This window comes from Budorcas taxicolor, chromosome 13, assembly GCF_023091745.1.
Source record: "Budorcas taxicolor isolate Tak-1 chromosome 13, Takin1.1, whole genome shotgun sequence".
Lineage (NCBI taxonomy): Eukaryota > Metazoa > Chordata > Mammalia > Artiodactyla > Bovidae > Budorcas > Budorcas taxicolor.
Genome location: NC_068922.1, coordinates 38097273 through 38123814, shown reverse-complemented (window position 1 = coordinate 38123814; position 26542 = coordinate 38097273). Strand labels below are relative to the sequence as shown.

The following is a 26542-nucleotide window of genomic DNA, read 5'->3' as shown; positions in this document are numbered from 1 at the left end:
CCCGCCTCGCTACTAGAGCTCCTGGGCTTCCGCGTCCCCAGGGCGGCCCTGCGGTTGGCGGCTTCCGGGTGGCCCGGAGCGAGGGTAGGCTCCCACGTCGCTTCTTTGCCCGGCTCCAAGATGGACGGCAGCGGGGACGGGGGAGGACGCCCTGGGGGAGCACGTGGGGGCGCCGCTCGCTTTTCCCGGGGCTGCTGGGACGGTGGCGGAATCTCGAGGCTTCCCTCCGCCGTCGGGCAGGGAGGCTGGCGGAGGCGGGGCCGCGGCCGCCCCTTCCCCTGAGAGGCGCCCCGGCGGTGGCGGCGGCCCAGCCTCTTCTCTCCTCGCACACCCAGGCGGCCCCGCTCGAGACCCGCGTCGCCATGGCCGCGGTTCCCGAGGTGTTGCAGCAGCAGGAGGAGGACCGCAGTAAGGTGAGGCCCTGGCCGCGCTCGGGCTCCGGGCCGGGAGGCCCCACCGGGCCTCTGGGCCCCACGCTCCTTTCACGGGCCCCCAGGGTACCCCGCCGCCCTCCCTCCGCGTGGTCCGGGGCGCTCCGGGACTCGGGCGCACGCTGCGCCTGTGCGGTACACAGCTCTCCCCCGGGGAGCCCGGCGGTGCACGTGAGACCCACTTTGCACGGTGCAAAGGAGCTCCGAACCGCCCCCACCCTTCCAGAAATTCTGGGGAAATTCCGCCCAGGCCGAAGTCGGACTCGTGTGCCCTGCAACTTCACTAAGCGCTCAGTGCGCCGCTGCGGGACTTGGGTCATTTTATGAGGTTCTCAAATAGCTGAACTTTTCGCCCTTTACACGTGTGTGGATGTTAAATTATTCTTCCCTGCCACTCGCATCTGGAGATCTAAAAGGTAACCAGTGCAATAAATGCCTATCACCGTAGCCGATTAAAGATCGAATTAGGTCTTCGCTTTTATTGGTCCTGTCTTGGCCAGTTACTTTGGAGAATACAGGGGTTGGTGTGAGCCACCGCGGTTTGTGCAGAACCGTCAACAGAAAAGTTTTTCTAACAGAAAATTGAAAAACGGTAATCTAGAAACTCGAGGTGCTCTCAGATTTAGTCTGAAAGTCATCGCTTTAGAAACCAAAGCACGTTTTATGGTCCACAGGTCTTTGGACAGACCTTTTCATCTAGTAGGTGACGGTTGTACCGCTGCTGGGTTAGTTACTGAAAGTGTGAGGAGAGCGTTTTCGTTGGGGGTGTTTTTATTTCTTTCAAAGCTGAAAGAATTTTTTTTCCCCCCTCCCTAAAGCCAGAAGTGGGAACTTGAGAAGACTTTTGCTAGACGATTCCAAAGATAGTTTTCTCTCTAGAAGTTTAGGTGACCGAATAGAAATTTTGATATCCCTCACCTTGCGTCTCCTTTTTCGACCCATAATTAGTTTTACACTGCTGTTTAAAATTCAGTCGACTTTTCTGTTTGTATTGTATATCCCTGATTGGTTTTAAGTACCTTCACCACCCTCTGACCCTCCAGCAGGACAGAATTGTGAAGGCTACTTCCTTCTGGTTTTAGTGACTACAGGAAAGGACTATATAGAATTATTGCCCCGATTTTTTTTTTAATTGGAGAAGTAAGGAAATAGGAAACTTAAATGTTACTCTTAACACAGCTTCATTTTTCTTTCTCATCTGGGATACTGGTCCTGTGACGTGGATTAAGATGGTTTTTGAAGTGAAAGTTCAGGCTTGTTCACCTCTTCGACCCCATGGACTGTATAGTTCATGGAATTCTCCAGGCCAGAATACTGGAGTGGATAGACTTTCCCTTCTCCAGGGGCTCTTCCCAACCCAGGGATCGAACCCAGGTCTCCCACATTGCAGGCAGATTCTTTACCAACTGAGCTCTGAGGTTTTTAAGAAACCAACATTAAAATGGTTTTTAATGTTCACCAAAAAAAGGGAGTTCCAAATGGGACAAGAGTGAAATAACAGACGGACAGATCTTGGGCAGACAGTTACATTGCTGTAATACAGCGTTGTTAGTTAACTGAAAAATTTTGCTTTTTTGCTGAAAATATTAGAAGTTTAAACTTTGCGATTATCTGCTTAGGGATTTCCATGAGGATAGGGGTTCTTCAAAGTTGGCCCCACTAATAAGTCAGGGAGCATAGTTGATCGCGAGGATTTTTAATCCGTCTACAGAATTTTTGGCTTGCAAAACAGGAGAATTGGCCTGTACCCAGTAGCCTGGTGCTTCCATTTAGTGGTTTCCATTTGAGCTGATGGTGTTGATTTGTCCCTTGCCCAGAAAGCAGTTGCATGATTAATTTGGTTTTTAACTAATCCTGTGCTGATGGGAAAGATTGTGTTATGGTCCTTAAGTTTAGAAAAGTAAGGTTTTGCCAAGTCCAGCCCCTGGAACAGTTAACTAAAACTTTGATACCATTAGGTTCATCTCCAGGAAATTAGTGCAGTACTGAGGTGCCCCCCCGCCCGGGCCAAAACATACACTGGTTGGATCAACATCCTAAGGTGTCTGTAGTTTTTAATGGTTAGGGGGAAAAATTGGGTTATGCAGAACCTTGTTCCCCTGAGATATTCAGGCCTCCAGTTATTTGCATGTTCTCCAGGTCTCCTGTTGACGTCAAGGTCCTCTAAACATCACACTTAGGTTCCCACCCACAGACTGTGTGTCTGTTGTGATCCTGTGAGTCTTGCCAACCTGTGGCGAATGGAGTGTGGGTCCTGATTGTCTCCTAGGGTATTTTGTGACTCTTGTTAGTGAGCTGAAGTCAATGTGCCAGTGTACACAGCTTTGTAAGCCCGCTCCCCACCGCAGCCTAGCCTTGTTACTTTCACCTTAACTTCACTAGTTGGTTACCTAGGCTTTGGATGGTGTTTTCCTTTTCAGAGCCAGTCATTAATGTTTTACCTGCTGGTGCTCTGGTTTGTAGGCAATTAACATGTGTGGAAGTTGTCTGTAGGGACACCACTCTACCAGCCTAGATGGAGTGTCCTATAACTTACATTACAGAGACAACCTGAATTTTCACCAATACTGCAAAGTCCAGAGTAACTGATTCTTGTGGGCTGAAATTTTCCACTGTTTATGGCACGACTTTAAATTCGAGAAGTATGACTTCTCAGAGTTGCCCACGCCTTAGTTCTGGATCAGCAACTTGCACAGAGTGTCTTAAGATCTCCCTTTGTGAGTATTACCGTGACAGATCACGATCTGCCCACTTGATCTGCTGTGGGAAGAAATGGCCCAGGGAGATTATGTGAGAATTTTTTGGATTCTGAGCTCTGAGTTCTTTGGTATGAGACTTAGTAAGACTAAGATCTAATAATGTAGAGCTTCAGCTTGAACCAGGGTTTCTTAATCTGAGCACTGCTGACAGACATTTTGGGCTTCCTTAGTGGCTGTCAAAAATAAATGCAGACATTGTCAGATGTCTTGGTTGAGAATCACCAGTTTAGACTTTCTAAGATGGTATGGTGGGTAGGTCAGCTTATGTTAGAGGCTAATCTTTAATGTGCCAATTTGTTTCTAGGTTTTTTAGATGTTTGAGAAATTCTAAAGAAATAGCATAAAACATAAGCATTGTCGACTATCTTTGACATTAATAGAATTAGCTTTCACTCAGTATTGAGGAACCTGATCAAAAGATGCTGAAGGGTTCTGGGTAGTGGAGGGTTACAAAGGCTGCTGCGCTTAGCCTGTTGGAGTTCCGCGGTCACTTTGGACAGTGGAAACCTGAGGCTCTGATGCCAAAGTGGTGTGGGGCAGAATTGAGTTGACTGAGACTGTGCTGCAGGGTAGAACGTGGTTTTAAAGCCTGCTTTTTAAATGTATTGCTCTCTGTTGTCCTGATTGCTTGAGGAAATTAGGATATAGTACCATTGACCAATGGTGACAGGCACAGGCAGTGAAGTTAGGTAGAATTTACGGAAGCAACCTTTCAGTGAACCCAGCTTTATAGAGGGAAGGGATGCTGGGACAGCTTGTCTTGCATGAATAGCAGATTTGTTTTCTATGGGTCTAAATTGAGAAGTATCTTTACATTACTGTGAGAAACTTGCTCCTTAACCCCCACCCTGAAAAGGATACTTCACCCCCAACACCTGTATGTTTTCTAACTAGCCATTGAGTTACTCCTTAAAAAAACACAAAACACGATTATTTATGTATTTTAGCTGCCCAGCTCCCTGACCAGAGATCAAACCTATGCCCCCCAGCACTGGGTAGCGCAGTCTCAGTCACTGTACCATCAGGGAAGTCCCCACGGAGTAACTCTTACGAAGAGATTTCCCCCTCTAAAAGGGGAAAGTGAAATTTCTCAACTGTCTCGTACCCCAAAGGCAAAACATAAATACATAGGTAAGAGTGAAGGTGCAAGAGCAGCTGACCTTCAGTGCAGACATTGGGTCCTTGGCTTGACTTCCCCTCTTTCTTTTTACACATTTGGTGTAAACTGTTCAGACACTGATACATGGTCTGGAGAGAAAACTGTAGTTTTCTCAATAGTTGCTTATGCTAACCTGTGGTACGTGTTTTCTGTCAGAAGAGTTTATGGTTTACTTGTTTGCGAGGGGTAGCTCCACAAGCCCTTGTGTCTAGTTATAGTGCCCGTGGTATGGGGCACAAATGCAAGTGTTGCCAGCAGGACATAAAAAGTTCACATGTGTGCTGGGGGGTGCCGGGTAGCTGGTGAGTGATAAAATGAGGTTAAAATACTTACATCTGAAAGATCTGGGAAGTGTGGTACCTTTACCTAAACACAAGAATTCCACCAGGAACAGGCAGCCTTCTGTTCTCTCTGTTGCCTTTTGTGTCTCAAACTCAGACGACACAATCCTAAACTCAGGCAGCTCTGTCCATGTTGCTGAGTAATCTTCGTTGGTGGTAAAGGTAGATTTTTTTTCTCAAATTTTCCTCTTTGATCTTGGGTTGAACATAAAGTAAGACTGCTTTGTAAAGAGTTGTGGACTTGATAGAGTGGGAACTTTTGGTAGGGAGACTTCATGAGATCAAATAGTAGGTGAAGTGAAGGTCATTCAGTTGTGTCAGACTCTTGTGACCCCCATGGACTATACAGTCCATGTCGTTCTCCAAGCCAGAATACTGCAGTATTCTGCCTTTCCCTCCTCCAGGGGATCTTCCCAACCCAGGGATCCAACCCAGGTCTCCCACATTGCAGTCAGCTTGTTTACCAGCTGAGCCACCAGGGAAGCCCAAGAATACTGCAGTAGGTAGCCTATCCCTTCTCCAGTGGATCTTCCCAACTCAGGAATTGAACCAGGGTCTCCTGCTTTGCAGGCGGGTACTTTACCACTTGAGCTATCAGGGAAGCAGTAGATGAAGGGTTTTAACCACTCCAGTACTCTTGCCTGGAAAATCCCGTGGACGGAGGAGCCTGGCAGGCTACAGTCCATGGGGTCGCTGAGGGTCGGACATGACTGAGTGACTTTCACTTTTCACTTTCATGCATTGGAGAAGGAAATGGCAACCCACTCCAGTGTTCTTGCCTGGAGAATCCCAGGGATGGGGGAGCCTGGTGGGCTGCCGTCTGTGGGGTCGCACAGAGTCGGACACAACTGAAGCGACTTAGCAGCAGCAGCAGCTGTGAAAGGAAGAAACTAGTCTGTGTGTGTGCACACGTGTGTGGCAGCTACATCCTCTGTAGCAGTGGTATGTTGATTCTCAATAGAATTTCTGTGCTAGGAGATGTTTATAGGTCTTGTAGTTCAGCTGTTCACCTTGTGAACTCTTGAAAATAATCCACATATCTTGTAATTAGGTGGATTTCTCAATGAATTTCACTTTAGCCAATGATTCATCTTAATCTCTTTTTGGTTCCATCTTGGCATCTGACTAGCTCATGGGCTTGCAGCCTTGTGAAATGATGATTCAGTTTATCCATTCGCTGAGTGCGCTGCACTGACCTTCTTCCAAGCCTGGGTTCCTGTTCTAGGAACTCTGGGTTACGTGGTTGCCAAATGCCCTGCAGTCTGCTGTGTTCTACTGTGGACGGCTTGTGTGTTGGTGGACTACCGGTAAGAATGGCTGGTGTCAGCAGGGATGGGTCCCTGTGGGCTCATCTCACCAAGATGAGTGGTGGAAATCTGATCACTTGCTGCAGCTCTTTACCTGGTTTTTAATTAGTGACTTTCCATAGCTGTTACGTTTGTGAGTAGAGAGATCTTCTCGAAGTCTTTGGTTCTGTGTTCCTTGAAGACTGAGGTACAATATTAGCAGGGCTGGAATTACAGGGAGGGGAGAGACAGTAGTGGAGGGAGGAGATGAACCACAGCTACAGTGCTGCCTGGAAGGGCAGAGCTCTTGTGTTGTTCATAGTTCAGTTTTTCCTGTACTGGTGTTCCAGGGCTGAGCTGGCATAGAACACAGACAGGTTTCAGTTAGCTTCAGGGCAGAAGAACTAAAACCATAAAGAGAAATTGGGAGAAAGATAGATGTGATACTAGAATTTCTTACAGAACACTTCCTTCCTGTGAGCGGAAACAGTGACAGAGCAGTGTCTGTTTCATAAGGCTGCGTCATGTGAGTCTGCGTTCAGAACTTGCTGCAAATCCAGTAATTTGGATTTTCTGCAGCAGAGCATTTTTGGATTTATTTCCTTACTAAAGTGTATTGGACTAGGCATGGCATCCCTCCCTTTCCAAATGAAATAATGGCTCCATGCTGCTTACATGGGTTTACCTGTGGTTTTGGTCCTGTCCCCAGTAGGGGTCTTCGGTATGTTAGGCAGTCAGGTGAAGGGATAGCAAAGGAGCATCCTTCAGAGAGCATCAGTTTGATGGGAAGAACCTGGTGTAGCCCATGCTGGCTGGGTGCTTTCTGCTCTGGGGCTAGAGAAGGGAGAGGCACTTAAATGTGAAAGGCAGGCTTTTCCTCTACCTGTGGCGATTTCCATGTAACATTCACGTTAAGCTGGAAACCAGGGCTGGCATATTTCTTGCATGTATACAGAACTGGTTAGATTTAAGTAATGTTAAGCTAGACCCCATTCTAGCAGATGAGAGTCACTGTGGAGATGGTTTCTTCACATTTTTTTGGTCATTTGGCCTTATGGTAGTAGCGTAAACTGGAGTCTGTACCCAGTGGTAACGTTTATTACACTTTTATCTTCCACAGAAGGTTCTGAATTTCTGAATCTAGCTTTGTGTGTTGTCCAGCCACAGAGGTGTACTCTTTGCCATCTCTGAACCGCTTCACCTTTTGAAGAGGGAGTTTTGCAGATGGTGTTAACTTGGCCTTGTACCAAGTGAGTCAGGTGTGAGATCCAGACCCTAAGTGTCCTTGGCAGCTCAGAACTCTGCAGACCATCCTTTGGGGAGTGTCAGGTGCCCCAGCTCTGATGAACAGGTGAGGGAGTGCACAGGGGTTTGGTTTTAGTTTTTCTCCTTTTCAAGTTCTCTTATCAAGCATTCAGATTCCCTTTCTGCGGGGTCACGAGGCATGTGAAATCTTGATTCCCTGACCAGGGAGCAAATCTGCACACCTCGTAGTGGAAGCACCAGCTGGTAACGACTGGACCATTAGGGAGGCCCCCAGATTTCTTAAAACAGTTAAAATTTTGTTTTCCAAATGAAGAAATGCTTGTTTACTCCCTGTTCTTCTCACAAAGATCACTGTAGTCCTTTACCACTTGCCTTCCACATAGAGTAAATATATTTTAAATTTGGTTCTCACAAGTGGCCTAAGGGGATGAGAAACAAAATTAACATGCCTAAGGTTAGACTTGGTTCTGAAGCCTCCCTTCACACGCGTCCCATGGGGCTGAGGCAGCTTGCGGATTCTTGCTGAAACTAGGGAACAGGTGGTGAGAGGGGCTTTGTGTGGAGGCGTGCCACCTGCTCCTGTACCCTCCACCCTGTTGGTTTATGTATTTAGGAGGTACTGTGGCATGGGACTGTGGGGTGTTGGTTCTGTTGATGGATCAGAAAAAGGAGTGCTGAGCTTTTAATCACACTGGATACTTCCGGAGTGAGGATACAGTGCTGACTTAGACGCTTGAAACATTTCTCAACGTTTTACTCCTCTGTGATTTATCTCTTCCTTGTCTGGAGAGCTACAGTACAAGGAAGTTCCTTTGACTTGTGAATAGGGGCGGTTTTTGAGTTGGTGAGGGTTTGCATACTCAGAATTTTGCACCTTACTTTTCAGACAATTCCTTAAGGCCCAAATGCAAACTTTTCATGTTATCTGTTGTGAGATTTTTTTAAATTGTTGATTGCTTTGTCTGTGGGAGAAGGGTATTATATCATGTTAAGGGGTGAGATTAAGAAGCTGGGTGCTTGATGTCTTGTTAAGGTGCAGTCTTTCCAACCTCGAATGGGCTTTGTTAACTTTGTGTCCTTATCACACTGCTACTGCTGCTGCTACTGCTAAGTCATTTCAGTCGTGTACGACTCTGCAGCCTACCAGGCTCCTCCATCCATGGGATTTTCCAGGCAAAGTACTGGAGTGGAGTGCCATTGCCTTCTCTGCCTTATCACACTATCTCACAGTAAAAAATGAAATAGCTTTGCTGACCAGAAAGGAAGACAGGAAAACAGTGAGAAGTCTGGGGTTACCTGTGTGGTGGAGGTGTGGGAACAGGGCCGACCTCAGCGTCCACCTGTGAAGCCCATTGCAGCTTTGATTCCTGCTGTGATGAGCCCATGTACATCCCCCTGGGTGCTCCACCCCTAATTCCGGAGGCAGTGCTGGGTGGTGCTTGCTGGCTTATAGGGCTTAGCACTTAGATGGAATTGTCAGCATGTTCAGAAATTGAGAGGAAGCCAGGATTTGTGACCTCTTGAGGCAGCAGAGTCTCAGGAAACGTGACCCGTGTTGCTGAGCTCAGGAAAATGCTCCTTAGTCTTGGCCCCCGGTCTGCCCTTTCTTTCCACCATTAACCAGACCAGCTTTATTCATGTACCGATTCTGACACATAGAAACATTAAGATCAGGCGGGTGGCCGGTACTGTCTGCAGTCAGACTATTGTGAGTTGTGTGTGTGTTGTGAGGTCTTTCTGAATACTGTATTTGCCCAGTCATGAATTATCAAGAGGGAGGTTTTATCAGAAATGTCAAGAGCCAGAGTCACAGCTCTGACGAAGTATCCCTGACCTTGAAGCTTTATCTCTGTTTGCAGAGATTTTATAAATGGACATGTGAAAATTAAGCCAAACAAGCAAATATTTCATAGGTGTCATCAAGAATTTATTTGAAATACATGTTTAGGTTGACATGGCAGGAACTGTTAAGTATGTTGTGGTCTCACAAATAGCTGATGTTAAAATCAAGTTCTGGTGGTAAGAACATGAGGCTTAGTTCTTCTAGCTAGGAAAGCTGTTGTTACAAGGCTAACTCTGGCTATTGCAATCAATTTTTTTCTTAGTCACAGTGCTGAAGAAAAACGGGACGTACTGACTCTTCCTGAGATACTACAAAGAAGTAAGAAGTAATCCCATACATTTTTAGAAAATATATTTAATCTTTTTATACTTGATGGAACCAACTTTCCTGTCTTTGGTGGTTTTATTTTGAAGAAAAGAATTCAGAGGGAAATACTTGGGATTCCCTGTTCCCTCATCTTCTTAGGTCCAGTCTCCACTTGGCATCTCCATCTTCCTGTGTTCAGTAACCCAGAATGTCCCGGCAGCCTCCCTTCAGCTCCAGCTTACAGTTGTGGGCCTGGGGAGGGATGAGATGCTTAATCCATGCAATTTCTCATCTGACAGGCCTTCAGATCCACTGTCAGCCTATCTGTCTTAAGAATGAAAGAATTTACCATATTTTAGATATAGTAGAAATTTTCTTTTTAAGAGAAGCCATTTAGCCACTTTTTCCCAAAAAATACACTTCTTTAAAGAATTCTTTTAAAACTGGCAAAATTGGAGTTGAGTATTATTTTCCTCTTGAATTTCCAGCTCACAAAAATAAGTTATTTTTGTTTCCATGGTAGTACTCACCCTTCTGCTTTATTTATATGTAATCACAGTGGAATTCTGATAGTTTATACCTTTGTTGGTTTTTACAGCTCATCTGTTCTAGATCTCTCATCTCCTTGAGACAGTCCCTGAATATACATAGGTCCACTCTGGAGCAGATTTTTTTCTCCATCCAAGATCTCACACCACATGACTGTTTTTGTACCTTCTGTCTCTAGATTATCCCAGCTTCTAACACCTCTTGAATGTTTTTGTAATTTGGGCATGTATGTAGGAAGTTCACGATTTCATTTTTATCTATTTGAAGCTTTCTTAGTACAGTTCTTTAAGTATTTGGTTAAATGTATTTTTCATACAAAGTATGTAATGTACATGAGATGAGAATCACATAGTTGCTTTTTTTAGATTATGGGACTCCACTGGACGCACCCATGCACTGAAGAGCAGTTGTCCCCACAGTTGCAATAGATAACCTCAGCTGACTGTGCTAAATGGCCATGGATAGATTGCTAAAAGTTATTACCAGCTCCCCATTTCTGGAAGGATGCCTTTTAGGAGTAAAGTGGACTTGAGACTAATAGCTAAAAAATGTATTTCAGCTGAGATCTGTGTCAGTGGACCTGAATGTTGATCCCTCGCTTCAGATTGACATACCTGATGCACTCAGTGAGAGAGATAAAGTCAAATTTACAGTGCATACCAAGGTAAGTGACAGAATGACTGCAGTAGTGAAAACAGTGCCAGGTTACATCTGCCACAGTGGGCGTGAGCTGAAGTGCTGCTGAAGGGTAGCACTCCTGAGGGAGGCCCCTCCTCACTCATCAGATGCCTGCTCCTGTTACAGCCCTGTGCACTGTGGGGGAGCCTTGGGCCCACTCTGCTGGTGTGAGTGGGGCTTATGTTCTGCCTGGGAAGCACACCAGTCCTGCACAGCTCCACCTTTGTTTCTAATTTGCATGCGTGGCAAGTGCTTGCTTTTCCCATCTTTGCTCAGTTCTTGGCCATCACTTAACCTGTTATGATTCAAGACTTTTTCTCCAAATTTTAAAAATTTCATTTTCAAGTGTAACTGATTTACCATGTTGTATTAATTCTCCTCCAGGTTTCTAATTTGACAAAAGCACTATGCCAGTCTGAAAATGACAGAAAGTTTAACTTCTCAGAGCCCTTTCAGGAACATTTTTAGCCTTTCTCCTTCCATGCTAGTCAAGTGTACTCAGTGCTTGTCTTATGCCAGGCACTGTTTTAAAGGGGTTACATGGACCTGATTTTCTGGACATGGTTTCCATTATGATTTTTTCTGATGGCCATCTTACAGGTGAGGGACTGAGGTATAGGTCTAGATAGAGTGGCGTAGGCAGGACGTTTGGAGCGAGAGCTTTTGGCGGGTGCCTCCCCCAGCACGTGTGTGTCCCTGAGGTCCTCTCCCTCATGGGTTTCTCTGCTGCCCTGGTGCGTGATTAGCATACCTGTTCCTCAGGAGGCAGTGTGCGTATATCTGTCTTGAGTCAAGCTGAAAGGTGGAGTTGTGTGACTAGAATTCTTTGAAGAACACATTGAATCTTAGCTCTGACTTTCCTAGTGGTAGGGAGGTCATGTGTTGCCACTTTGTTCTTTATTAGATCTCTTAAAAACCAGATGATTTATTGTGCGTTTTTCCCATTGTGCACTGCATGAAACCCAAACCACTTTTTCGGAAAATGGTAGTTAACTGTCACTTTGTTTTTTCTTTACAGACCACACTGCCCACGTTTCAGAGCCCAGAGTTTTCTGTTACAAGGCAACATGAAGACTTTGTGTGGCTACATGACACTCTTATTGAAACTACAGACTATGCTGGGCTTATTGTAAGTGCATTTTGAATCATCAGATAATTATCGAAGCCAGTTTCTAATACCTTGGTATTCATTTTGTTTTGAGAGATTTACCCACTTTGTATAATGGGTGTGAAAATAGTCTGAGTTCATCTGTCAACTAGAGTATATGTTAGCTGTTACTGGTAAAGTCTAAAGTAAGTGAAAACAATGTTAGAAGCACAGTTTTATAGTCTACAGTCTAAGGGTAAGCATTTCCGTGGTGTAAAGTCTTGTCTACTTTTGGGTGTGGCATTTCCTTTCAGCCATCGAGTTGAATTGATCCTGGTGGTGGTGGTGGTTGGTGTGTGTAGTCTGCTGAGAAGGCAGTTGTCTTTGTGCTCAGCTGTGGAGAGTTGATGCCTGGCTACAGAAAGAGAGCTGATTTTAAATGACAGAGAAATGTGGCTTGACCTGCCAGGCCAAGAATCTGGCCAAATAGTTAAAATCAGTACTGAAGCTTTTAAGAATGCTCATGCAAAATTAGAATCTTTTGTCCTGGAATTAAAAAATTACTTGTGAGTCCAGAGATTATTACCTGGATGGTGCTTCTTCATTGGTTTTATTTTAGCCTTGGTTGTAATATATCAATTAGATAGTTGCAGCAGGATATACAGTTTGCCTTATAAATTGTTAAGCTGTTAACCGAACAGATGTCAAAGTGAGTGCCCAGTTGTAGGGAGGACCCTTCTTTTTTAAATGGCCAAAAGGAACGAGGGTAAGAGAAAGCACAGTTGACTTTCAGAGAGCCCTGCTTCCCCCGCCTCCTGTGGGGTGAGGGGTGGGCCGTGAGGGTGCTCAGGAAGTCAGTACCTTGCCTGCAGATCCCGCCGGCGCCGACCAAGCCTGACTTCGATGGCCCTCGAGAGAAGATGCAGAAGCTGGGAGAGGGTGAAGGGTCAATGACGAAAGAAGAATTTGCCAAGATGAAGCAAGAGCTAGAAGCGTAAGTGACTTTCCTTGATGGGGCCCTGTCTTCTGAGGAGAAAAATGACATTGTACAGCAAAGAGAATCTGCCAGCTAAGGTTTTCAAGTGTAGCAGTTAATGAATGGCATGGCTGCTGTCAGTGAGTTGCATGGGGGTATGGGGGCCTGGTCTTTAGATGATTCCCTGATGATACTTGGAGAAGGAAATGGCAACCGACGCCAGTATTCTTGCCTGGAGGATCCCACGGACAGAGGAGGCCTGGCAGGCTACATACAGTCCATGGGGTTGCAAGAGTCGGACACGACTTAGCAACTGAACCACCTGGTGATACTGTTTAGACTAATTTTTCTCTTTGTAAACAATGCTAGTCATGGAATGTTGGTCTGGCAAAGTGAAGAACTAAACTTTAGACTGTAATGTACAAAAGCTTTCTTCCCTGACGTTTATTTACTGGAAATACAGTTGAAATTAGATTGTAGCAAGTACTGTTAACAAGGAAGCATTCTAACAATGGCTACATTGATGGCGTGAAAGAAGTCCAGGTCTGCAAGAAGTTTACTTTAATCTGATTGTAATTCTTTGAAATAAAAATGGATTCTTTATGCCATAGTTGGAGGTTTGCACGAACTATCATCCTGCTCCTTCCTCTTGCCCGTCTCCTATTCATTGGGGTCCATTTCAGCAGTTCTTGCCAATATGCTGCCACAGGCCCAGGTGAGCTAGGCTCGGGCTCACACTCCTGCCAGGCCTGCACGGGCAGCTCTGAGGATAGAGCACCAAACTTGGAGACTTGGTCTCCTGCTGTTGAGTGTAGAGTGTGTAGGTTGAGATGAAGCCACTTTGTAATTTCTGATAGTTCCCAGCTTTGTTAGACTCATGGCTGTGTACATGGCTGCAGAATTAAAGGACTGTCCTGGTTTTAAAGAAGCCATTGTGTGCTGTAATTGCACGTGGGTTTGGGCTTGACAGATGTGTCCATCAACTCTGGTTATGCCACTTCCCCTTCCATTGCTGCTGCTGCTAAGTCACTTCAGTTGTGTCTGACTCTGCGACCCCATAGATGGCAGCCCACCAGGCTCCTCCGTCTCTGGGATTCTCCAGGCGAGAGCACTGCAGTGGATTGCTATTTCCTTCTCCAATGCGTGAAAGTGAAGTCGCTCAGTCGTATAGCTTCAGTTGTGTCCGACTCTGTGCGACCCCATGGACTGCAGCCTACCAGGCTCCCCTGTCCCTGGGATTCTCCAGGCGAGAGTGCTGTAGTGGGCTGCCATTGCCGGCTCCATCCCCTTCCATGGCTGTTCCAAAAATTCCCAAATTAGAGCTTCCTCATTACCTAGCTGGATGCTGCATTAAGCCAGGCTGCTTGGGGCCAGTTCAGGTGGTGTGTGTGGCGGTGGGGGAGTGCGCTGGCGCCCAGGAGTGGTGCTGGGTGGTGGGCTGAGCGGCACTGTGTGCCTTGTGTTGCAGGGAGTACCTTGCTGTCTTCAAGAAGACAGTGTCTTCACACGAAGTCTTTCTCCAGCGGCTCTCTTCCCACCCTGTTCTCAGTAAGGACCGCAACTTCCACGTGTTCTTGGAATATGATCAAGATGTAAGTTATTTTAATTCCATTTCCACAATCTAATTGCAATGTACAAAAAAATACATAGTTTCTGAAAAACTGACTTTCAGAGTTGGATTTTCCTTACCCCTTCAGTTAATTTTGGGGTTATTTGAAAGTTGATCCACATTTGTTTTTTTCATTGAAAGGAGACATGGTTGCCTTAAAAGGATACATTCTTTTTCTTTATTATATATGAGTCAAGCACTGACTTACAAATTTCCTCATAGTCTTCTAACCAATGAATAATAGCATAACAATTCTACCCAGAATTTAAGGGCACCAAGACTTGATGCCTAGATAGTTTTTCGAAGTATCTCCAGAGTCATAGAATATGCAAGAGACTCTGGTTCAATCCATGGGCCAGGAAGATCCCCTGGAGTAGAAGATGGTAGCCCACTTAAGTATCTTGCTGGGAAAATTCCATGGACAGGGGAACCTGGTGGGCTATAGTCCACGGGGTCGAAAAGAGTCAGACATGACTGAGCACTCACACACAAGACTTGACGCATAGATAGTTTTTCAGAATACCTCCTGAGTCATAGAATTATCACCTGTCCTTAGGTTTAGTTGTTTTGCTTAATATTTTAGATGCTGTTACAATGGGGTTTAAGGTGTCTTGGGTGTGCTTATACTAGTGAACAGTTACTATAGATGTGTTCAGAACTTGATGGAAAACACATGTACCATTAACTGTTTTGAATTTCTTTTCAGCTAAGTGTCAGGCGAAAAAATACTAAAGAGATGTTTGGTGGCTTTTTTAAAAGTGTGGTGAAAAGTGCTGATGAAGTTCTTTTTTCAGGAGTTAAAGTAAGTGGCTTCTAGCTGTTTAAGAAAATTCTCTTTGTGTAAATAGGTGACCTTTTCTTTCTTCAGAATAGGTATTTGTGAAACAAATGGTATTAGCTTCTCAAAATGGAAATATTTTCAAGTTTTGGTAATTTTTATCAACTTACTGAACTTTGGCTCATTTTCCCAAAATACCTGTTCTTTCCCAGGAGAAGGGATAAGAGCCTCACGCTTCAGTTTTTGTTGTAAGGAAGCGACACTCCATTATCCTTAAGAACATAAGCTACGTGGCCAGTCTTTGGTGCTGCTCTCCACAGCTGCGCGTCCCTGCAGCCCCTGCCTTGTGTGGAGCTGAGCACCTGACCAGTGCGGTGCCCTGGTGTAATTAAGGGACCAAGGTTTCTGTTTTGTTTACACACTGTATTTGTAGGCCTTTGGTAATGAAGAAAACAAAATATGAGAAGTAATTTTACCTGTTTCTTTTTATACTGTGGCTGCTAAGTAGAAAGTTCTAAGTGGCATGTTTGGCTCACGTTATTTCTGTTGGACAGTGCTGTTCTGGAACATAAATAGATGTCCAAGTTTCTCAGTAGCGTCCTAGGTGTGGTTTATTTCTTTGCTCCTCAGTTACTGTCTGGTGTCTGATTTTGCCACCTGTGGTCTTGAGTAAGGAGACTAGGATGTGGGTAACACAGGCCTTGTCAGAAGTTTGGAAGCTCTTGGGCTGTCTCTGGGCGGTGGTGACGGTGTGCTGATACCTGTCTGTAGTAGGGGTGTTCGGCATCCCTGGTCAGTGCCCCCCAGATGCCAGTATTGCATCCCAGGCCATGTTTCAGAAATGCAGGTATCTAAGGCAAGGTAGCAAGACCTAGCTGGACCACCACTTTAGTGGAATTGCTGCTGGAGGTCAGCAAGGTTTACTGGGCTGTGCTAAGTGGCTCTTCAAAATGGTTCTCTCGATGTTTCTTGCCAGCCTTTCACTTTTGCTAATCCCTGGTGTGAAATGTTAATTTTAAAAATTATTTAAATTTCCGTGGTCTTAGAGGTTAAACTTCTTATGCCCAAGCTTATTTTTAAAATATAAAATATATATCCTTATGTAGAAGTTTTGCTTCTTTGAAACTTTTTTTCCTTCCCTTTTAGGAGGTAGATGATTTTTTTGAGCAAGAGAAGACTTTCCTCATCAACTATTACAACAGGATCAAGGATTCCTGTGCAAAGGCTGACAGGATGACCAGATCTCATAAAAGTGAGTGCACTCACCCACTAGCCCCCTACCTCTGCTCAAGTGCCAGCTCTGTTCACATGAAAGGGCTGTCCCTGTTCCCACAGATGTCGCAGATGATTATATCCACACTGCAGCCTGCTTGCATAGTCTGGCTTTAGAGGAGCCTACAGTCATCAAGAAGTAAGTTTTTGTTGGGAGACATTTTCTCTCATCCCCTAATTGAAAACTGTTGCTCAATTAAGAGTATGATGGATAAGGGCTGCATAGTTCAGTTCTGTCTTGAGTACAAGCCCATTGAGGGTGGATGGTCTCCAGCATGCATTTTATACACCCTCCAAACAGGAGTACTTCTAAGCCATTTATAGGGAATTCAGGGCACTTCTGTACCAAGTGTGGTAACTGTTGTCAAGGACTTGATTGCTGTTAGACATATATGTGTCTGTTTTCGTGGTTTTTTAAGTTAATCGTTGACTGCTCTGGGGCTGTTCTCATTATGGTGCGTGGACTTCTTGTTGTGGAGCTCAGGGCTCTAGGCATGCAGCCTCAGTAGTTGTGGCACACGGGCTTGGTTTCCCTTTCACGGCATGTGGAAGCCTCCCAGACCAGGGGCTGTCTCCTGTGTTGGCAGGCAGATTTCTATCACCTGAACCACCGGGTGGTTTGATTAATTTGTTTGGATTTGTCACTGAGTGAGGTTTTTCACTGTCTCTATTCAGGTTATTTCTGGTATGAGATGGTACAGTTGGTCCCCTCCATATCCATGGGTTCTGCATCTGCAAACTAGAAGAAACTGCAGATAGAAAAACATTTTTTAGAAAGTTCCAAAAAGCGAAACTTGAATTTGCTGCACATCAGCCACTGTTTGCATAGCATTTACATTGTACTTAAAACTGTTTGCATCCATTTACATTTTATCAGGCACAGGAAGTAATCTAAAGATGATTTAACATATATAAGAGGATGTGCATGTATTATCTATGTCAGGGGCTTGAGCATCTGGATTCTAGGGTCCGGGCAGGGTGGGGCTGGGTCCTGGAGCCACTGCCCAGCTGTTACCATGAATGACTGACTGTTCTACTAGGCTTGGTCTAGTGGGTGGTAGTGTATTTAAGACCTTAAGTCAGAATTGTGTATATTTGCAGGTACCTGTTGAAGGTGGCTGAACTGTTTGAAAAACTTAGGGTAAGGATTTTTACGCTGGTCTTCATAGTATACATTTTATAGTCTGTAGATTCCTGCTTAGATGACGGTGGCCTTTGCTTTGTTTTGTTGTTTAACAGAAAGTGGAGAGTCGAGTCTCCTCAGATGAAGACTTGAAGCTGACAGAGCTCCTGCGATACTACATGCTCAACATAGAGGCTGCCAAGGTGAGGGCTTCTCCCAAACAGGGCCTGGTGATGCAAGTGCATTCTCTGGGTTAGAAATGCAGGGAGATGGGAATTTGTTAGGATCGTTCATGTAAGTGATGTCACCCTAAGTAAAGAAGTAAACTGAGGCAAATGCCAGTTTATTCAGGAAGAGCAGAGGAATTGCATGCTGCATGGGAAGCCACAGGAGATTGCATTGAAGGTCTGGAGTGGGCTGTATTTTGGGGCAAGGAGTGCAAAGACAGAGAGTCTGGGAAGGCATGTCATTGGCATGAGGGCGCTGGTCCCGAGCAGAAGCTCATTGGCTGGGCGCCCACTGCTCGGGAGGGGAGGTCAGGCTGGGTCTTCTGTGCCTCAGGTATTTGTGGGAGTTAGTCTCTCAGTTCGTTCTATTCTGAGGGTGTGTGTGTCTCCCAGGTCCATCTTCGATTGAGATCTTCTCAGTGATGTGCCTTCTTAGGTGTGATACCAAGTCCTTAGTGTGTGTTCTTCAGGGGCCTGGAGCCAATAAGTGTTTGGGGAGTTAATACAGACAGATAAGAGTTTGGGGAGTTAATATGCTGCTGGATGGGGACATAAGTGGACATACACCTAAGGGGCTCTTTCTGAGGCAGGAAGGGCTTTGGGGTTTGTGTTCTTTTATTGAATTGTAGTTGTCACTGCATCCTTTGAGTCATGAAGCATCGCTTAACCAAAAGCAAGATGAAGTGTAAGCAGAGTGACATTTGGGAACGGAACACGCATTCTTCACTGTCTACACTGTCCTAACGACATGTTTAAATTATTTTTATGTCATTATCTTTCAGTCACTAAGTCATGTCCAACTCTGCGACCCCATGAACTGCAGCACACCAGGTTTTCCTGTCCTTCACTATCTCACATTCGTCTGTTGCTCAAACTCATGTCCATTGAATCGGTGATGCCATCCAACCATCTGTCCTCTGTTGCCCCCTTCTGTCCCCAGTCTTTCCCAGCATCAGGGTCTTTTCCGTTGAGTTGGCTGTCCGCATCAGGTGGCCAAAGTATTGGAGCTTCAGTGTCAGTCCTTCCAGTGAATGTTCAGGGTTGACTTCCTTTAGAATTGACTGGTTTGATGATCTTGCTGTCCCCGGGACTCTCAAGAGTCTTCTCCAGTGCCACAGTTAGTATCAATTGTTCGGCTCTCAGCTTTGTTTATGGTCCAAATCTCAAATCTATACATGACTACTGGAAAAACCATGGCAAAGTGGTGTCTCTGTTTTTTAATATGCTAAGTTCATCATAGCTTTTCTTCCACGGAGCAAGTATGTTTTAACTTTGTGGCTGCAGTCATGTCTAGTGATTTTGGAGCCCAAGAAAACAAAATTTGTCAGTGTTTCCACTTTTTCCCCATCTATTTGCCATGAAGTGCTGGGAACCGGATGCCATGACCTTTTTTTTTTTTTTTTTTGGATGAGTTTTAAGGTAACTTTTTCCCTTCCTTTCACCCTTATCAAGAGACTCTTTAGTTACTCTTCACTTTCTGCCATTAGAGTGGTATTATTATCTGCATATCTGAGGTTGTTGATAATGATTTTTATATGAAATGTACTAAATTAGGCAGCATAAAATTTTAAGCTAATGGGGAAAGGTCATCAGGAAGTAGAACTTCTTTTCCCCATAGTTTAGTTTTATTTTAAGCGATTAGTCTTTTGACATGTTTTCTTTTGGGAAATAACCCTGTGGTCATCACTGTTTGGTTCCTTCTCTTGATGCATGTAGAGAAGTCTGGGAAGACTCAACATTGCATTAATTAATTGCCCTTCCCTGCCTCATGTTGAGATCTTAAGGGGTGGAAGTACATGAGGTGGCTGCCGTCTGACCTTTCAGGCAGTAAACCAAGGTACTTGTCTTGTTCTTAGAGACTTTAGATGGTCTTCCTGTTTGTTCTAGAGATTCTTCAGTATAGGTTTAACTACCATGTATCATGTCTGTTGATTTGCCTTCTAGGATCTCTTATACCGACGCACCAAAGCCCTCATCGACTATGAGAATTCAAATAAAGCCCTGGATAAGGCCCGGTTAAAGAGCAAAGATGTCAAGCTGGCCGAGACACACCAGCAGGAATGCTGCCAGAAGTTTGAACAGCTCTCTGAATCTGCAAAAGAAGGTGAGTGAGGCCGGTTCTTTTTGCTTTCTTTTTAAAAAATATTTGTATTTGCTCTGTCAGATCCTCATTGCAGGATGTGAGATAATCTCGTGGCTGCACATGACTCCAGTTGTGGCACGCTGGCTGGCTTCGTTGCTCCTCGGCACATGGGATCCTTGTTCCTGACCAGGGATCCAACTCATAGCCCCGCCATTGCAGTGCTGATTCTTAGCTCACTGGACCTCCAGGAAAGTCCCTACTTTCACTTTTCATTGGGAAACAATTTTAAAAGTTTACAGAGAGAAGTTGTCCAAATGGTGCAGAGGATGCGCACATGTCCTCTGTGCCACCTGCACACGTTCATGAGTTCCTACTGTAATTTTATAAACACATCTGGGTGTTTCTTTTTAACTGTTTGAGATTAAGTTATATCCTTAGTTGTTTTATCTGTAAAAACTTGGCTATGTTTCTGCAATGCAGTTACCATTGTGGGTTGCATTTAGTTTTCACTCTAAAATCTCCCTTAACCTGGAAGGAACACATCTCAGGTTTAGTTTGGTTTTTTTGGTTGGTTTGTTTGTTTGTTTTAAATCACATTTGTCTTTTGGAAGACTGATTTCTTTTTACAAATATTAATAGATGTCCCTCACTTTTGTTTGGTCTATTTCCTCACGATTGGGTTCTGGGTGCTGTGTAATTGTGTCCTTTTGAGGGCATCACATTTGAGGATTTGTTGCGTCCATCATCCCCTCATATCTGTGTGTTTTGATGACACGGTCAGGGGTTTGTCCACTGTGTACTTGACTTTTTTATCCTATAAGCTGCTGATGAACAGACTGTAGGAGACTGAGACTGGGCATCGCCCTTCCTCCCTGGATGTGGCCAGAGGCAGTTGTCTCTCCTGCACTCCAGCCCTCCTTTCCAGGCCAGCCTTCAGTGCTGTCTATCCTTTATTAGCACAAGCTTTCCCTTCTCTCCCTTACTTTTTTAAAATCATTTTTACTAGACTTCTGGATTCCTATTTTCCAGAAGTTTTAAAATTTTTCAGTGTATTGAGCTATTTTGGTGCTTATATTGTCCAGAGTGAGCCCATGGGCATGCCTTTAAGCTGCGTGTGCTATGACACCCCCGTATTTTTGAGCGTTTAGATACTCTGTTTTAGTCTTAGACTTCTGCTCCAGCCCTGAAAATCACCATTTCTTCCAGGAGCCCATGTTGAGTACACTGTGTGCCCGTTGCTTCTGGGGTGCTGCCTCTCCTAGACCCTTCCACTGACAGTGAGGAAGTGTCAGGGTGTGTGCATACACACCTGCTCCTCAGGGATCATGAGTCCATGATAGTGACTCAATTCTGGTCCATCTCCAGGGTTCTTTCTTGCCCTCTACCATTCCTGGATAATGGGCTTTTTAAAATAATTTAGGACTTCCCTGGTGATCCAGTGGTTAAGATGCCATGCTTCTAATGCAGGGGGCACAGGTTCAGTCCCTGGTCAGGAAACTTAGATTCCACATGTCAAAAACAAGAAGATAAAACATAGTTTTATAACTTTATTGGGAGATGGCATACCGTTTCCATTAAACATAAGTGTAATAGGTAGTCTTTTCCATAGGGGATCTCACTACCGTGAAGCTCTTAGGGGCTGTGGAACATAGCAGAGCAAAAGTTGAAAGAGTGTGGTCTTACAGAATGTGAATGTGCGTTACGGTGGATTGCGTACTGGATTTATCCTCAAGACACCCTCCCCCTTCAAAACTCTAGGTTTCCATGTAAAATCCATATCTCATCATAAGACTGTTCTCTCAGAACGTTCCCCTCCTCCGTGGATCTGGAGGGTTCTGCTCCTTTGTTTTGGCTGAGTCTGGCCAGGACCGTGGGGCCCTCCCTGGGAGGGACTGGGCTCCTCTGTGCAGAATCTCTGCTCGTGGCCTGTGGACACACCCATGCGGCTGCCCTTGGGATTTCTTTTGGAGAGGCACCTCCTCCTCACTGCCCTGTACTTAAAGTAAAACTCTAGCTTTAAAAGAAAAAACAGCTAATTTAAATGTATAAGGAAAAAGGACACTTCAAAGCTACTGCATTGAAATCTCAGGTAACTATATAGACCAGAGTTAGTGGCTTTGATAATTTTTGTGTTTTTCTTAAAATGGTGCCAGTTTAGGCCAAACTCTGTTGCGGAAGGTTTGTGCTGATGGCATTTGATAAGCCTGGGTGTACTGCCTGTAAAAGTGCAGCGTCCTGTAGGGTACCAAGATGAGGGGCTCTCAGCCTCGTGGCCCGAGGTTGAGGCTCTAAAGTTGTGGCTGACTAGATGGGAGCTGTTGGACCAGCGCAGCATGGTGGGCAGGCGTCCTGGGAGACGGATAGGTGTCTCTTGAGTTCTGCCTGGTCCTGGAGGGACGGAGGAGAGCTTATTACGACGTCCTGCACAACCAGCCTGATAACGTCTGAACTACTGTCATCAACGTCAGTATATGTTTCTGAGTTTTTACGTGGCTCTTAACGTGACATTTCTTTTCTACTCAGTGCTGTGTAGGTAAGGTTCGAGAGTGTGAGTTTACTTCTCAGACCCTCAGCACCCCCTGAGGCTGAGGGGGATTTGATCAAAGGAAGTTTAAAATAACCCATAAAAAGACCCTTGCTGCAAGTCAGTGTGGCCCCCTCCCCGCCCACTCACCACACACACTGCATCCTGGAGGGAAAAGGCCAAGCAGCTCAGCTCAGGGAACCCCAGGTGCTCAGGGACAGTTTCCATGTCAGGTGTGTGTTCCGATGGCAGAGAGAAGTGAAAGGTGAGGTGTGGTGGGAACCAGAGCTCTGGAGATCATTTTGTTTGTGAAAATGAGGTATGGAAGTTAAAGACGGAAATTGCTCAGTTTTTCTTGGTAAACGTTGTTTTGTAGAGCTAATCAATTTCAAGCGGAAGAGAGTGGCAGCGTTCAGGAAGAATCTAATGGAAATGTCTGAACTGGAAATAAAGCATGCCAGGGTAAGTCTTATCTTCACACAAGTCAGCTTTGGAAGGTGTTTTTCAAATTAACTTCCAATTCACTATTTCAGTATCGTCATGCAGTTGGGGCTGGCTTTGTGGTCTTACTCCCCCCTGTGGGTGGATGGGAGCCACTTGATGGAGTATTTTTTTCCACTGCAAACCAGAAATCTGAAATGTAGTCTTGATGAAAAGCTGCTTTGTGAGAAGAGCATTCTTGGTGGCAGTTACCCTGCTTCCCTCCTGACGCCCTGTGGGCCATGCTGTGGAGGGCTTGTCCTAGTAATTTGTAAGCAGCCATCATAGCAGTTGCAAGCTTAAATTTGCCAATTTGCTAACTTTAGACTTCTGTTACTAATTCCTTTTTGGTTTAAAAAGGAAGAAAAATGTCCTTATATATGTATTGTGTGAAGGATAATTTAGCTCAGAAGAGATGGAGAGCAGTGCTGGAGCACGTTAGAGTCCTGCCCGAGCTCTTCAGGGTTTTTGTACCCTGGCCCGAAGCTCTTTGGGTGGTTGCTGGGTGCAGCTGATCCTGACCCCCTAGGGTGCTGTCTGGTCCAGGACGGTTGGGTCAGTGTCATTGCTCATCTGCACTGGTTAAAGCAGGAAGACTGGACATCTGTGGTGTGTTGAATTCCTTTATTTTGACCACAACAGAGATGTTTCCTCACTTGGTTCTTTAAGTCCTACCATATCTGACCTTCTAAATTGAGTTTTAAAGTATCGTCTGTATGTCATCTATACATAATGTTCTGAGTATTCTAAGTTATTTGAAATCCTTTGAAGTGAAAACTTTGTAAAACATATCCTGCCAAGTCCTATGTGAATATTCATCATTTGTAATCTCACCCACAACTGATTTTTAGCAACTTTTTATCCAGTCTTTCCAAGGCCTTTGACCTCTCATTTATGTCGCGTGTAGGTTCAGCCACATGAGTGGGGTGGCGTGGCTACAGTGGGAGCAGACCTGGGGTGGGCGTGGGGTGAGGGTGCTGAGGGCAGTGACCAGGGTGAGGGGACTTGTGGCTCAGGTGTCACTGCATGGAAAACTAGCACCAGCCCAGACGTCCGTGGGGCTGAGGCCTGAGCTCAGGTGACTTGGAGGTGGGAGGTCTGGAGCATTCACTGGATTCCTTTCTTCCAGAACAACGTGTCCCTCCTGCAAAGCTGCATCGACCTGTTCAAGAACAACTGAGTGAAGGACTGAATGTGAAGAAAGCCAGCATCACTTGCACTCAAATCATTACCACAGAAGATTGACTTGATTTATCTTGACTTCAGTTTAAAATTATGTGAATACATATTTTGATTTCTAAAGATCTTAACACTTAACCATGTTGGTTTAAAAATATTTCTATTGCATGCTCCTTGGACATAACTAATCTTGATGCAGTTAATACCTCAGTGGGTAGAATCTTAAGTACTGGGTTCTCCTCTAATTTGTAGTAATGAAGAAGGGGTGCGGAATCACGTGCCTTCTGGAGCGAGTGTAATCAGCAAGGGCCCCGCACATGTCATCTCAAGTTTCATGTGCCCGTGTCCCTGTAATTTAGGGTAGGTACCTGTTAATGGCAGATGAGTCAGCTACTCGTTGCAGGTAACAGACATTCCATCCCTTTGTCAAGTGATTTCCCCTTTCTTACTCACAGATCGGTAGTCACCTTCAGCTGTTTGTACTATAACAAGAGCAAGAAAAATACCGTATCTTTATATATACCCTTTGCAACTCCATTTTTGTAGCTGGGATACAAATATTTGTGGGGAGAGGCTTATCTTAAGGGTATAAGAACAACTAATGTGAACCCCTCCCTTCCTGGTGGGGGCACAGTATGTGCGTGCTTGGACTTTTTATAAAGCATCCAATAAAATAATCCATGCTCTCCTGTCTGTGGAGTGATTCTGGGGGAAACAGGCCCAGTGCGTCGAGGCTGCAGCCCAGCTTTGGGGTGGTGGGGTAGTTGCCTGGCACTGTCCTGGCCTCTCTTCTCATCTTCACATTCAGGGGACAGGCCTGTTCATAAGGGTCCGTCTGCCCCATCATCCGTCACTGAGCCTTGAGGTGGTATCTGCCAGATTTCCACCTCTGAAGTTTTATTACATCTTTTATAATTATTTGAAAGATATACTTGGAGACTGTAAGAAAGTTCACCCACCCCACTGCTTTTAGCAGTCTTAATCAGTTATAACTGGTGTGGGGGTTGTAAGACATTGGTTTTGAACAAATGTTAAACTGATGTTGAAGTTTTGTCTTCCCAGCCAGTTGTGCAGCTAAAATTTACTCAACAGGCCTGGACACAAGTCGTTCCTGCTCTTGTTGATTTAAACAGTCTGGGTTCCTAACTGTGTCTCCGTCCTCACCTGGCATCCCGGTAACCAACACTCAGGTGTGTCTGGGGTTGCACCTGGACCCATGAGTTGTGGCTGCCGGCCCACCTTGCCTCAGGGCTTAACCAGGGTTTGGACAGCCATTGCTGGGTGTGGTAAAGGCGGCCAGGATGCTGGGGACCAAGTTCTGGTCATGCTTGGTGGCTCAAGGGGCTCCCATTCTGAGCCAGCCAGGTCTGTAGTGCAGCAGAGCTTTACACTAGGTGCCCCTCAAGGTAATGTGTTGTGTTTACCTTCTGCACTAACATCTCACTGGTCGTGAAGCTCTATGAGGTTCTGGGTGGGTGGGGGCATTTCTAGTCCTATCGCCTCTCACCCCATGTCTGGAGCCATTACTGCCTTTCTGCAAACCTGGGCTCTTCCCCAGGGGCCAGGAGAACTGGGTGCCGAGAGGACAGGCTCCCACCCCCACACCCCTCAGCACGGACAGAGCCAAGTGATTCCTTGTTGCCATTCAAAAGGTGTTCACTTTTCTGTTTATAATCTTTACTTCTGACTACTAGAAAGGAATTCAAGCTATAAGCTAGGAAGGAGAAATCCTCAATCATACTGCATCCCATGAAAGTCGGTTACTGAATGTTTCTGATTTCCCCTCTACCTATGCATGTGGTGGTTGGTATTTTACAGAAAATGATCCTGGGCTTGGCTTCTTCAGCCTTGGAGTCCAGAAGCCTGAACACTTGTGCATCTTTTTGTCTGGACTGTCAGTCCCACCAGAAAAGGCAGGACCCCCTGCAGGCAAGTGTGGAGGAGGTGAGGGTGGGCCTCACACACAGCCCTACCCCCCTTCCAGCAGCCTTCCTCCCCATCCTGCAAAGGCTTCACTTAGACACAAAGATTTAGCATAGCCATTTTAGGAGGATTTTAATTTTAATTGGGTCTTTCTTGCTTTACAAAACCTCTTTTTAAAGCTTGTTAAATTGTGAGACCTGTAATCTTGGGAAAAGAGAGCCCGTAATCCCATCCTCCAGCCACTCATCCTACACCTGCCTTTCAGCTCTTGCATTAATTCATGTGGTGCACCCTCAGCCTAACGAGGGTTTTTAGCATCAGTCAAAGAGGTGGAGGTTTTGAGGGGTCAGGAAAGACTGGCCTTATTTTTTAACTCCCATGTCGCAGACTTGTCATTTTGGTACAGTTTGAAGATTGGGGTGGGAATGATGTGTCTGAAACCTGGCGTGCTGCAGTCCCTGGGGTTGCAAAGAGTCAACAACAACTGAAAAACACTGCAAGGTCACAGGAGGGGACTTCTCCCTGTTCTGAGACCAGGCGAGATTCCAGAGCAGCAAGTTAAAGCCCTGCTAGGTTTAGGCTAGGGCCAGTTTTTCCCAGATTCAGACCTAATATGCTAATTCCTGGCCTAGTGATGGAATGCTCAGCTCCCTGCAGGCCTGG

The 26542-nt window shown here is 45.4% G+C and overlaps 1 protein-coding gene and 1 non-coding gene across 2 annotated transcripts; both read left to right on the top strand.

The window, feature by feature from the left end:
• Positions 1 to 9: 9 nt before the first annotated feature.
• Positions 10 to 24639, top strand: SNX5 (sorting nexin 5). The gene is made up of 14 exons (XM_052650811.1): positions 10 to 84; positions 336 to 413; positions 10500 to 10604; positions 11637 to 11747; positions 12578 to 12699; positions 14150 to 14273; positions 14997 to 15092; positions 16215 to 16320; positions 16404 to 16479; positions 17442 to 17481; positions 17580 to 17666; positions 19635 to 19794; positions 22674 to 22759; positions 23907 to 24639. Exons 2-14 carry the CDS (start codon positions 363 to 365, stop codon positions 23955 to 23957), a joined length of 1215 nt encoding a protein of 404 aa, XP_052506771.1. The 5' UTR covers positions 10 to 84; positions 336 to 362; the 3' UTR covers positions 23958 to 24639.
• LOC128058930 (small nucleolar RNA SNORD17) lies at positions 5839 to 6074 on the top strand. Its single transcript, XR_008200531.1, has one exon. It is a non-coding gene; the product is annotated as a small nucleolar RNA SNORD17 (small nucleolar RNA).
• Positions 24640 to 26542: the final 1903 nt, after the last annotated feature.

Coding starts and splice junctions, on each gene's coding strand:
- SNX5 (XM_052650811.1), top strand. CDS start 363: ATGGCCGCGGTTCCCGAGGTGTTGCAGCAGCAGGAGGAGGACCGCAGT. Junction 414..10,499: donor AGGAGGAGGACCGCAGTAAG/GTGAGGCCCTGG, acceptor AATGTATTTCAG/CTGAGATCTGTGTCAGTGGA. Junction 14,274..14,996: donor TCTTGGAATATGATCAAGAT/GTAAGTTATTTT, acceptor ATTTCTTTTCAG/CTAAGTGTCAGGCGAAAAAA.